General features: G+C 30.1%; 1 protein-coding gene across 1 annotated transcript; it reads left to right on the top strand.

The window, feature by feature from the left end:
- The first annotated feature begins 2,538 nt into the window (after positions 1-2,538).
- LOC107439748 (iripin-2) lies at positions 2,539-12,667 on the top strand. Its single transcript, XM_087159419.1, has 4 exons — positions 2,539-2,666; positions 7,509-7,783; positions 8,669-9,102; positions 12,050-12,667. Exons 2-4 carry the CDS (start codon positions 7,520-7,522, stop codon positions 12,597-12,599), a joined length of 1,248 nt encoding a protein of 415 aa, XP_087015545.1. The 5' UTR covers positions 2,539-2,666; positions 7,509-7,519; the 3' UTR covers positions 12,600-12,667.
- Positions 12,668-14,200: the final 1,533 nt, after the last annotated feature.

Consider the following 14,200-nt stretch of genomic DNA (forward strand, 5'->3'; position numbering starts at 1 on the left):
AAGTTGAAAATAATTCAATGTTTGTCAGACCTAAAATGCCGGACTTTTGAAAAACGTGTGGCGGATGTTTGAAGTTTGTTGCGCCTACTATTTTTTTTTTCAGTATGAAAAAAATAGAATTATTTTCTTTTTTTTTAGATCTACTTGAAAAGCTTAGTTTTTTAGTCAGTGCCTTTTACTTTGTTTCAGTTGGAAAGTGCTTGAAATGGCAATGTTTATATTCAAATATAGTCAGATTTCATTTATTCACCTAAATTTCTACTCTACTTTTTATGATACTTTACAAGAAAAAAAAATGAAATAAAATATTCAAAACCAAATAAAAAATCTAAAAAACAAATCAAAAAAACAAAAAAGCTCAGAACCAAAAAATTCAAAATCAAGTGAACTAAAAAGTAGGAAATAATTTTATATTTGTCAGACCTAAAACACAGGACTTTTGGAAAACGTGTGGCGAATGTTTGGAGTTTATTGCGCCTACTATTTTCGTTTTCGGTATGACAAAAATATAATTATTTTCTTCTTTTTCAAGATCTACTTCAAAAAATTAGTTTTTTTAGTTATTTTTTTTCTTTTGAGTATCTTTTACTCTGTTTAAGCTGGAAAGTTCTTGAAATGGTGATGTTCAAATACTTCAGATTTCATTTATTCACTTATATTTTGACTCTACTTTTTATGATACTTAAGCACAAAAATAATAAAAAATTCAAAACCAATAAAGAATTCAAAAAAATTAAAAATCAAGTGAACTAGCTGTCTTAACGTGATCAAAGGCAAACAGCCAACAGTGAGATATTTTTGTTTTAAGCGGAAATTGTGGGTAAGTGTAAGGATGTGACAGAGTGGTAAAAAGGGCCAATTGCGTTAGGCTATGCCCATAGCCCTACGGTGAATGAAGTTGCTAGATTTGTTAGTGTTTCGATGCGGACTGCTCAACGTGTGGTGTGCAGTGCTGTTATGCACATGCTCACGAAAGACGACGTCAGAACTGTGGTCGGAAAAATATCCTGCAAAATTAACCTGTGTGAGCAATGGCCTCTTACCAGGTATTGGACTCTAAATATTTATTGCATGCAGCTCCCGTCGCTATTTTCTCTTGCTAATAGGTTGGGATGCACTTTCATTCACTAACAGAAGCAATTCTAGTCGAGTTTGGAAGCGAATTTGATTGATAAATCACGAAACACGTCTCTGACCCCTCTTATAGAGTTGCGGATAGAGGGGAGATTCCGCTAACAGTTGCTCTTATTTTTCTCTCGTGTGATATAGCAATAACCATAAAATATCGAGAGATATTTTCAATAAATTTATATCTTAAACCTACATCTGTCTTGCAATAAAAAGTACTGGAGTTAGAACGTCAATTGAAAATGGAAGACAGAAATGAAAACGATGGATGCGTACTTTTACCTCATATACCTCTAAGATCAAGCGTAGCTGCCTAAATCTTAAGTAAATGCGAGAAATTATTTTTGTTCCTTTCAATGGATAAAAAGCTCTTTTGTACCTTTTATTTGCATGGCATCTATTATATTCATGAAATACGTAAGCTATGCATCTCTTATTTGCGTAAATGTTACAGTGTGTTAGTAACTTTATTATAACAGGCACTGATTTTAAGATGAACTGTTGAATACTTTCGTCTTTGGTAAAATAACACTTTGGAATAAATTTTTTGATGCATTTATACAAATATTTGAACTTGCCTGATTCGAGTGTTAGAATTTCAAATCTGAAATTAATTTTTCTCATTTTTTTAACTAGCATTTTTAACCTATATTTTAACGAAATATGCAAATATCAGAGCGTTATATACAACTGGACTGTCACGTGAATGTTACAAAAAATTTCTAGACGAGTTAGGGCATATCATAAGGATTAAAATTTACCTGTTTAGAAGCACACGATGAAACAGTTCGTTATAGGAGAAGCGCCCCTAGCGGAGTATGACGACATTAACCGGCATGCGTTCTAAGCATTTTTTACTCTAATAATGATCTCCAACTCCTCTAGAAGTTTGTCTCAACAATTATGCGATTCCCTTATATACATAAATAACATTTTTAAACTTGTACATTTCGACAAAAAATTGACTAAAAATCGTATTTAAAAAAATATTGTAGCTTAAAGAGAGAAATCGATTCCAGATTCTAAATCAGCGATACGACAGTATCTGAAATCTATTTAAAAAATCTGATGCAACAAAAACAAAAAATTGTTCTTTAGAGTAATTATTAGAATGTATATCAGAAGTTCCTCGTTAAATTTGAGTATTTATAAAAAGGGTATATATAAGATTAATCATATTGAACGAACTTGGCTATATTTCGAACCCGACAAGTTTAGAGTAAAAGTAATTGCATCAATGTTACCAACATTTATTTTTTAAATTGCATTTTTAAGCATAAATAGTTTGTCTCTTCCAATAGATTTTTATGATACAGATTCTTACAGATAATAAAAATTTAGTACAGGAACAATCTGTTAAAAGAAAAGAAATAAACTGAGACTAATAAAACGTCCAATGCGTCATAAATGGTAAATTGAGAAATTAATTTTTCTTTAAATTGATCTAAGGACATAAATCTGATTTACAAGCTATCAGTATATAAAAACAGTTCTTATTTGTAGGTTGTACTTTTAAGAGCAGCATTCGCTCCAAAGGGGTTAGTCTTTCTCCTCAATTTGATTGTTAAGAAATGAGTTCTAGAGTTGATTAAAATAAGTACTGTGTTTAAATTTTGACAATGATGACTGTAATAATGGGTTTGAATTGTATTTCTTATAAATTGAAATCATGATATTGGGCAACAAAAAATAAAATCGAGAATAAACTCAAAAGCTATCAAATTTAGCGTTTTCTTCCCAAGAATTATTTTCTCTATTAAGGGGTCACTGTACCCTTACAACATTTTTTTTTTTAAATTAAGGTATAATCATTCATTTTGTGAATGCTTTACATGCTCATTTTACTTAGAATCAATAATTTATCTTCAGAAAATAGTTAAACTGTTTATTTTTTTTAATTTAAAAAATAAATTTTAAAAACTCAAAATTTTTAAATCTTTAAAGCTTTTTTGTTTTAACATATTTTCAACAAAAAAAATCGCAGTGCTTACAATATTCATTTTACTAATTTTGTGCATTTATTTGTTGATATATCAATTAGAGCATTTGTAGTAGATTATTTTGTAAAAAAGTAGAAAAAAGAGGTTAAAAATTCCTGTTTGGTATATATAACATGCTGTAAAAATTGTAATACCTCATTAAATACTTATTCCCTGCATAGTTTAAATAAGTGTATTATACTTAAGATAAAAAAAAGTTTACCTCAAAACTCTATCTTAAGTAGAAAAAATTTAAAACTTAGGGATTTAATTAAAAGACTTTAGAAATTTTAGGGATTTAATTAAGATTAAAACACAAAATCATCATCTATGAGAAAAAGCACTTTAAAACACTTTTACTGTATTTATTTAAAAGCACTTTTACTATGACCCCTTAAAGGAAACTTAATTTACCTTTATAAAAATATAGTTGTTTTATATTAGTTTATTTATACTTTTATTTGGTATAAGCTGAATAACTATGGAGTAGAAAAAAGAAAATTATTAATATGTCAGTACTGAAAAATCATGCACCAAACTGAAAATTATGTAGTGATATAATCAAATCTGAAAAATTCCTTTCTTATAATTTATTACCCTTCAGGAGGCTTTGCGTTTTGAGAATAAGCAAAGCACATTTTTAGAAATTCATCAAGAATAAAGCTTGATTATGTTCAGTATCATAATGCTGATGCTCGAAACCAACTCATGATAATTAAAACTTATCAGAATCAAGTAATTTTCTTTTATACTTTTCCATTTAGATGGGCGTAAACACTTATTTTCTCCGTTTTTATATTAAAACTGTACAGTATTGATGCAGTTTCAATAAGTACCAAATATACTAATGCAATTCTTTGTACTACCTGAATTAGTGCATTTGTTACACATTAAAACTGCACCAATTACCATAATATCAGTATTTAGTTATGCCTATTATCAAAACTAATTAACCCCTTGAAGTACAATTATTTCGAATTGCATTATCTCGGGTCTTTTAAATTAAGAAGTTAAGCATCATTGGATATGTTACCGGCAAAGTATGAAACGCTGGCATTATATATAATGCGTGACGTTTTTAGGCAAAGTATGAAACATGAGAAGTATTACATGATTTCCCTAGGCATTGTATATAATGCCTAGGCATTCTATATTATGCCGGATGCTATTTAGGCAAAGTATGAAATAAACGTCCTGATGAGGTTATAATGTAAATGATGAGCATATTACTGTGAATGACCGAAATCGATGGTTGTTGACTTTCACTGGTAAATGTTGACAATCACATAGTCGCTTTGGTGAATGTCCGAAATATTTATTACATCCGATTTGATATTAATTTATTCGTGGATATAATTACATTTATTCAATATTTTAATGCTTACTAACGATAGATTAGAAGAAACATCAGTGTATGGAGTATCGGGCAAATGTATACCAGGCAGTGGCACTTGACCTTAAAAAAACATCAGTGTTTGTTATAGCGGGGAAATGCATACCGGGCAGTGGCACTTGACCTTAAAAAAACATTAGTGTAGGATATACCAGACAAATATATACCGGGCAGTGGCACTTGACCTTAAAAAAACATCAGTGTAGGATATACCAGGCAAATATATACCGGGCAGTGGCACTGAACCTTAAAAAAACATCAGTGTAGGATATACCGGTCAGTGGCACTTAACTAGACCTAGTATGAATAGACCTTTGGTAAATGTCCGAAATATATACTCGGTCTAGTTAAGTGCCACTGCCCTGTATACATTTGAGCATCCACGAATAAATTAATATCAAATCGTATGTAATAAATATTTCGGACGTTCACCAAAGCGACTAATTTGATTGTCAACATTCGCCGGTGAAAGTCAACAACCACCGATTTCGGTCATTCACAGTAACATGCACATCATTTACATAATAACCTCATCAGGACGTTTATTTCATACTTTGCCTAAATAGCATCCGGCATTATATAGAATGCCTAGGCAATGTGTGAAATATAAATCATTTCATACTTTACCGGCTAATTTTTGGCATTATATATAATGCCGGATTTCATACTTTGCCGGTAACAGGTACAATAATAGCTTTTGGTGGTAATAATAATCATTGGTGGCAATAATAGATTTTTTTCGTTTTTTCCTAAATGAACTAGTGCCAATTCTCCATTAATTTTGATTTACGATACTTAGTTTAATTTTTTTTATTTCAGTTAGTATCGATTTCCAAAAATAATTGAACATCTTTGGTGCCAAAAATGGTATGGCAATTTTCTACCATTCTCATAAACGAATTAATACAAGTTCGCCATTAATTTTCCTATTTAGTACATTTCTTTTGATTATTTCAATGAGTGCTTATTACCAAAATTAACTAAGCATGATTGGCGTCAAAAATAATATGTCAAGTTTTTACTTTTCTTCTATGAGAAATTAATTAGTAACATTTCTCCTTTAATTTTGATTTTTAGTTCCTAGCTTATTTTTTGTTCCACTTAGGAAATATTATTAAAACTAATTAAACAACATAGGCTTCAATAATAATATGGCAATTTTTTACCATTCCCCTAAACGTATTAGCATTATTTCTACATTAATTTTATTCATCAATAAAAAACTCTTTTTCTACTTTAATTATTGTTTTATGGAAATCGATATTTAATATTCATAAACAAATAAACAAATAGCTTTAGATTACATACAGAATGCTAATTTGGTGACGTAGTCCATTTATGCTTCCACGTTCACGTTGATCATTAATTTTATCTGATATCACAAATAAAAAATAATTACATATTAAATAACGAGTAATAAACTCCTTTTTCCATCAATAATAGCCGTAAGAAAGCAATCACTGATCACTTTAAATAATTTAAAAATTACTCTTCTGCAGTTTAATTTATATCAATGGCGCTAACTCTAGACCAATGAGAAAATTCCATTTTTCCACGTCTCTCTCGAATGATCGAATGGAAATTTTTGATTGATTATTAGGATTGAAGGCAAAATTGCTCCCTTCATTCGCTGTCCTAATTTCAGGGGGCTGGCACTAATGGTTCTGGATTTATAAGAACGATACACTGACAAACTCTTCATTTTATTATTATAGATTACACTAAATTTAAGCTTAATCATGATTCTTTAATAGGTATCATGCATATTATCATCATTCTAATTCCTTTTATATGGCATCCATTATAAAAGGAATATAATGCATTTTTTATACAATAATGTATTGTTTCACTGATTCCTCAATGTAATCCATATGATTAAACTAAACTCAGTAGCGCGACAGCACATAGAGGGCCAAGGCCTACTGTGCCCATCTCAGTTTTCTTGACCTTGGGCTCTAGGGTGCAGGAGCAAGCGTTCCGGTTAGGTAGTCAACCGAACGCGAAACCCCCAGTTCCCAAGCATGCTTGGTACTCATTTATCGACCCACTGAAGGGATGAAAGGCTGAGTCAACCTTGCCCTGCCCGAGGATAGAACCCAGGACCTAGTGGAGCTCGAAGCGCTACCACTCAGTCACCAGGCATCAATCCATATGATTAGATTGTTTTATACACCATTACTAAGATGGTCAGCCACTGCTCGCTAATGTCCCTAACTTTCTCAACAGCTATTGTAGTTCCATCTAGGATGGCTACAAAATTTCATTTTATACTGCTGGGACATTGGACACTTATGTACTTTAATCTAGCTTTGAATTCATGCTTATATTCTTTTTTTGAAACGAAGTTCTAAGAATATGCAATCTATACATTCTGAGAATCCTTTGATTTATAAACATGTCTTTATATTTATGTACAATACAAATTTATGCATGCAAAATTATAAATTCCAGTGCATCTTTAATCTCACATAAACTCAAAATAGATTTATTCTTAGTTGAACTCATAAATTAAACCTTAATAAAACCAAAGAAAAGGAAAGAGAAAAAAAAGCATAGGTGTCGGATTTTCTTAAATCTCTCTCTCCCAAAAAATTATGAATCATTATTAAAACTGAAATACAGTTATAAACTATTATTGAATCCGCTTGAATTAATAAGTATAATTAAAACGAAGATCCGATTTTACTGATAATTGCTTTGATTTCTTATTCCTGCCCAAATTAAAACTTTGTCTACTTCAACTTCTCGTTGCCCAAAAATTTTCGTTCAGAAATTTGTAAACATGTCAATCGATAGAGGCCGTAATACTTAAGACTGCTCACTCGCTTGTCTCTTCAATATTTAGTTCATTGTTGCCAACGACAAAAAGAAATATTATCGGTCTTTTTGACAACTTGCTCATTAGTCTTTTATATAATATAGATTTTCCTGTTTTCCATGTATGCATTTTTATCATTATTTCATTATTACCCTTAACCTAAAATACGAATTTGTATATGTATTTACAGTTACAAAAGCAATGATCTCCAATGGTTCTACCTTCTTCTGCGGAATTTATGCTCTCTTGCTTATACTTAATAATGTCCTTGGAGATCCCATAAAGTCTTCAAGTGCACAAGACGAAGAAATTCAGAATAAATTGGCAACGGCGAACAATGATTTGACTTTTAAACTTTACAGCAGGTTAGCCAAAGAAGAACCTGGTAATGTGTTTTTCTCACCCCTCAGCTTATCTGATGCTTTAGGAATGCTTTTTATCGGTACTGGAGGAAGCACGCAGCAAGTAAGTATTTGATTGTTCGGTGTTATTGTATGGGTATGTTTATAAATAATTACTAAAATGTTTATCCATCTGTTTCGATCGCTGAATAGTATCACATTTTGAGTAACGAAAAGCATATTGAGTGTTTTTTGACGCTGAATGGTAGTATATCAAGCAATTACCATTTATTATTCTTTTATATAATATAGAATAGTATCTTTTGAGACAATCGTATATTTTGCTATTAATATATGTATATTATGAAACCTCAAAACGTTTACTGGCATACGGTTTAGAAAATGAAAGATTTCTAATATCTAACACACTTTTTTAAAACCATAATTAAAACATAATGATAGTGATGAATTTAATAATTATTATTATTATATTTAATGTATGTACGGTTGGAATAAATCATTAGGGATCGGTCAAACTTTCAAGACTCAAAACCATTGCAACGTTACTTCAAAATATAAAAATTTTATCAAAATCAACGAACGGGGCTCTAATATGTGATAGTACTAAGTGCCAAAATAGTGCATATTAAATCTGTTGTGGCTGAAAGTCCTCTCGTTGGTTGTGGTGTGGAAGTTTGTAGATAGTTCAGGAGCTGGTAGGGTAGTTCAGGAGCTGTCGACGTCGTCTGACCAGGTTGAAAATTACCTGGCATTCCTACCCTGATAGTTGAAAACAAGAGACCTGAAAATTGGGTCCAATTGCTAGGTCATGGTTAGGTGAAGATGATGTAACATTGTATTAATTAAGCGATAATACATTCAATTTTAAGAATTTTCCTGTTTAATTAATTTAGAGAACATTTCTATAAATTTACAAATTATAAAAATGACTAATAACTCTACTCTGCATTTAAAGACATATTACATGTTTCATATACTTCAATTTCAGGAGCTAAGAACTGCTTTAGGATACAATACAGCTAACCTTCCAACTGATCAAGTAGACAGAGCATTCAGTTCCTATTTGAATAAAGTGTTATCTTCAAATAAAAATTATACTCTAGATCTTGCTAATAAATTGCTCTTAAAAAACAGTGTGCAAACAAAATCCACTTACGTTCAACGAGTTCAGGATTGCTTTAAAGCCGACGTTGAAAAAGTCGATTTTGCGAAAAACCCGAAACAAATTTTGAATGAAGTCAACGGCTGGGTCAAAGAGAAGACACATGGAAAAATCGACAGTATTTTAAATTCTGTGGATCCTTCAAGTGTCATGCTTCTTTTGAATGCCATTTATTTCAAAGGAGCATGGACAGCAAAATTTGAAAAGAAATACACTAAACCTCGGAAATTTTATGAAAATGGCTTGGATTCTGAACCAAAGTAAGAATACCTAAAAATTCATTATTTCGCTTTTTTTTAAACTTCTTAAGCTTTGCTAGTCAGTAACCGTAAAGCGAACCATGGGAGATGTTTATTTTGACACTCGGTGAAGTTTGAAAAGAAATTCGCTAAACCTCGAAAATTTTATGAAAATTGCTTGGATTCTGAACCGGATACTTTAAAATGCATTTGGTTTCGGTTTTTTTTTTCACTTCTTATCTTTGCCAGTCGATAGCCGTAAAATAAATCACCGGAGATGTTTATTTTGACACTCGGTGAAGTTTGAAGAGAAATTCGCCGCTAAACCTCGGATATTTTATGAAAATTGCTTCAATTCTGAACCGAATACTTTAAAATGCATTTGGTTTCGGTTTTTTTTTCACTTCTTATCTTTGCCAGTCGATAGCCGTAAAATAAACCACCGGAGATGTTTATTTTGACACTCGGTGAGGTTTGAAAAGAAATTCGCTAAACCTCGGAAATTTTATGAAAATTGCTAGGATTCTGAACCGGATACTTTAAAATGCATTTGGTTTCGGGTTTTTTTTCACTTCTAATCTTTGCCAGTCGATAGCCGTAAAATAAACCACCGGAGATGTTTATTTTGACACTCGGTGAAGTTTGAAAAGAAATTCGCTAAACCTCGGAAATTTTATGAAAATTGCTTGGATTCTGAACCGGATACTTTAAAATGCATTTGGTTTTGGTTTTTTTTCACTTCTTATCTTTGCCAGTCGATAGCCGTAAAATAAACAACTGGAGATGTTTATTTTGACACTCGGTGAGGTTTGAAAAGAAATTCGCTAAACCTCGGAAATTTTATGAAAATGTCTTAGATTCTGAACCGAAATAATCATAATTTAAAATGCATTTTATTTCGTGCTTTTTTCCTTCACTTTTCAGCTTTTCTGGCCGTAAAATAAACCATTGGAGATGTTTATTTTGACACAATACGCACTCAAATTTCAAATTCAAAGACCTACTTTGTTCAAATTAATAGACCTACTTCATATGTCGTAAAATAAATTGTAAAATTATTTTTTAAAAAAACTATTCCAAACGCTTTTGCTTTATTTTGAAAGGCTGAGAAATCTTAATAAATTTAAAGGCACTCCGTCAGATTTTAAAATCATGAGACTTCAAAAAAACATTTTTTTCTACAATTGCATTTATTAAAATGTGTATGAGTTGAAATTAATTGATAAATAATTAATACTTCCTCTGACATAGCAAAAATTACTTTTGATTAGACTTACTTGATTCATTAATATTAAATGCTGAAAAATCAATTATAAAAACAACTGTTCAAAACATTTTTGTGTTTGAACTCAAAATTTAGAGGCAATCTATTAGATTTTAAAACCGTAAAAGCCATCAAAAAATATTTTTTCATAATTGCATTTATTAAAATATGTGTGAGTTCAAATTAATTAATAAATAATTTGGACTTCCTCTTAACATAGCAAAAGTTACTTTCGATTAGACCGACTTTAATTACTATTATCAAATGTTGAAATATCTACTGATAAATAATTTTTAAAAAAACTGTCCAAAGCGTTTCTGTTTTATTTTGTAAAAGTTGAAAAATCCTCGAATTTTAGAGGCACTTTAGAGAATTTTAGGGAGCACGTTTAGAGAACAAAATTTTGAAACCATGAGTGACTTCTAAAAAAGTTTCAATTCCATAGTTGTATTTATTAAAACATGTATATGTTTAAATTAATCAATGAATAATTTAATACTTCCTCTTGACATAGCAAAAATTACTTTCAATTTGAGCTTAAAAATAGAAGATGGCTACATTATAAATTGAATGTTAGATACTTACTGCGTCCGATAAAATTTAAAGGAAATAAATATTTGAAGATACTTTCGATAAAACTAACGGAGATATGACTGTACGGTCTCATGTGATTCACTAAAGAAACCAAAGATTTTATACTCACTAAGTATAAAATTAATTGTAAAGTTCGACAGAATATGGCGCTGCTGACTCTTAAAATTATAAAACAATGCTTTCTGCTGCGTCGTTGTGTGTCAGATCATTCTTATAGAAATATTAGCACGGGTCCTCAGTCATCATCACGTTTTTCCTTCGAAAATGGTTTTTTTAAAGCATTGTTTTATAGTTTTTCAATCCAGCAATGCCATCAAATAATGAGCTTTATAATTAATTTTGACGCTTCTTTAGAAAAATATTCTTATTTCATAAACAGAAAGCAGAAAACAGTTCATTTTTAGTTTCATTTGTTTTCATTTATATTTCAAATTGTCTCTCCTTTTTAAGACACTCAATAGATAGTTTTAACATTTAAGTGAGATGCACTGATGCAAGAGATGTGAAAAAAATAACTTTAATTCACCATTAACCCTCTGAATTGTTACAGTTACAACCACAAAAAGAAAAATTTCAAAGTGAAAAATAACAATAAAAAGAACGATTGAAAAAAAAGTGTCTATAATCGTATAAATGGATAAGAAAAATAATATGAAAATTCATAAAATAGTTAATTAATAATACTCCAATGCACATTGCAAATTAATTAACCATCTGATAGATATATTTGCGTAATTTTGAAGTTTAAGTTAGATAGTTTATGGAAAAGATGCAAACTAGCAGCTTTTTAAACAGTAACAGTTATAATCTTAAAAATAACATTTTTTAAATATAAAGTTTGAAAAACGATTGAAAAAAAGACGTTTGCAATCGTATCAATGAGTAAGAAAACTAATATAAAAATTAATAAAATACAATTCAGTAAATAAAGTTATTACATGAAATTAAAACATCTCGGGTGAGAATTTTTCTTATCTTTTTAGTATTTACCAATATTTCTGTCTTCTTTTAATGACATAATAAAGCAATGTAAGGACATAAATGCTTTTGCGAAGTATTGAGGCATTGCATTAGTATCAAAAATAATTTTATTTCCCTCGTTTTTATTAGGGATATTCCTTTTATGGATGGCGGTAGAGCAAGACGATATCCTTACGCTGAAATTGAAGGAACGCAAGCTCTTGAGTTGCCTTATAAAGGAGAAGATATCTCAATGATCATTATTTTGCCAGGCAAGCGAGATGGTCTATCTGAATTAGAGAAAGAACTAACTCTGGAGAAATTCAAAGAATTCCAAAATAAACTCAGAACTAGGTTCGTTTATGTCAAAATTCCTATATTCAAAATCAAATATTCTCACGAGATGGCTGGAGACATTGCAGCACTTGGTGCCCCGCAACTCTTCAATGGAGCAGCAGATTTCTCGGGCATAACGGCAGGCAATGGGCTCGAGGTGAGTTCCATTTTGCATAAGGCAATAATCGAGGTTAATGAAGAGGGCAGTACGGCTGCTGCTGTAACTGCAATCCAAATAATTCCAGCATCTCCTGGTCCGGCGATTCATAATCCAGACTTTACTGCTGATCATCCATTTATATTTGCTATTGTGGATAAACGGAATGATATGATATTGTTTATGGGACGAGTTAAGAAATTGTAATTTGTATTTCTATGAATGAAATATCTGTTTTTCCAGAGAACTGAAATAATAAACATAATATGGAAACACATGAAGAGTTTTATTTTGAGAGCAAACGGTTTTTAAATACAATCATAACTGAAACCAATAAATATAATTGAAGAGCTTTGTGATAGAACATGTTAAGTTACATTTTAAAAACACTCAATTTTCAGGGCTTTAATGGTTAACTTTAGGTATAGAACAACAATTTATTCTACTCTTAAGGTGCAGTAGTTCTTTTTTTTTTCAAAAGACATTTCAAAAAAGCTTTTTGATGTTTCCATGTATTCTAATACTTATCTTTCGTCTTCTACAATCAAAAGTTACTTACCACGTTCTTCCATTATTCTATAAGCATCTCAATTAGTCTACAACATACATCAAAAACAGCATGTCCATAAATAATATCATAAATACATTATAAATAATATCTAAACACGTTTTGGTTTTGTTAAAATCTAATGGCAAAAAACCATTTAAATTTTCAGAATGATTGAAAATTGTTTTGAAAGTTATCTTATATAAAATACTAGGTATGCAACATTGTTAAATCAAAATATGTGGCATTAAACCACTATTTTACATTTTTCAAACTCTTATTATTCGTTTTACATTTTATTCTCATGAAAGTCAAGCATTTACGCAGTTTTTATAACAAAATATAAATACGTATGCAATTTTTATGCAAATTCTATTTTATATTTAATTTTAAAAAAATAGATGCACTTTTTTAAAATTGCAGAGTCTATCTAACATTTTTTAGCGAAATTGGGTTGTCAATTTGACGAACTACAATAGTTATGCGCTTTCCTTTTGGTATCAATCTGGAAGAAAGTTTATCCGCTCTAATACAATTAATTTTAAAACATATTGAAATAAAAATTCTTCGTAATCACCACCCTCAATATTTATTTTTAGAATTCTAGTTAAATATATAATCAAATGCAATAAATGTAACAGATTCTAAATCTATGTCGTAAGGGTGGGCATAACGAAACACCCTGACCTTTACTTGTTCGAAATATTGTTGGAAAATGTTTATTTCAAGACAATTGATTGTTCTAAAAATCATTATAGATGATTCATAATAATCACATTAGTGTATAACATTTATCACATTTGTTTTAAAAAATTGTTAATTAGTGTATCACATTTTTTTTTAAAAAAGTGACTAAAAATATAATGGAAAGATAGACATTTAATTTTTGTTCCTTCCCTAATCTGTTAACTCGAGTTTTTCAAACAACAAATTAATAGTTAAAAAAGAGCATTTAACTAATAGTTTTTTCTTTTTTTTGTGAAAGAATAGTTTTTACAATGAGAAGCAGTGACAGTTACTAAGGCTTTATTTTACCCTTTGTGTATTGAATACTCCACTCATTTTTTATAACACTCATGCAAAGACAAGCTTTGAAGTTTATTCAAATAAAACACACTTAAGAATCAATATTTTTCTTGCGAATATAATAAGTTATCTTTGTATTTCTACAAAAATGTAAGTTTACTATTGATTCCAAATCAGTAACCAGGCAACTATGGAAACGAAAGTAAATAAGGAATTGCAAAGAAAAGTAATTTTT

This window comes from Parasteatoda tepidariorum, chromosome 3, assembly GCF_982258835.1.
Source record: "Parasteatoda tepidariorum strain Cologne lab strain chromosome 3, Ptep-v5.0, whole genome shotgun sequence".
Lineage (NCBI taxonomy): Eukaryota > Metazoa > Arthropoda > Arachnida > Araneae > Theridiidae > Parasteatoda > Parasteatoda tepidariorum.

Bases quoted from the DNA above. Each gene is read 5' to 3' on its own strand.
- LOC107439748 (XM_087159419.1), top strand. From the start codon at position 7,520: ATGATCTCCAATGGTTCTACCTTCTTCTGCGGAATTTATGCTCTCTTG. The intron at 7,784-8,668 runs GTAAGTATTTGA...CTTCAATTTCAG, and splicing joins CTGGAGGAAGCACGCAGCAA to GAGCTAAGAACTGCTTTAGG. The intron at 9,103-12,049 runs GTAAGAATACCT...CGTTTTTATTAG, and splicing joins GGCTTGGATTCTGAACCAAA to GGATATTCCTTTTATGGATG.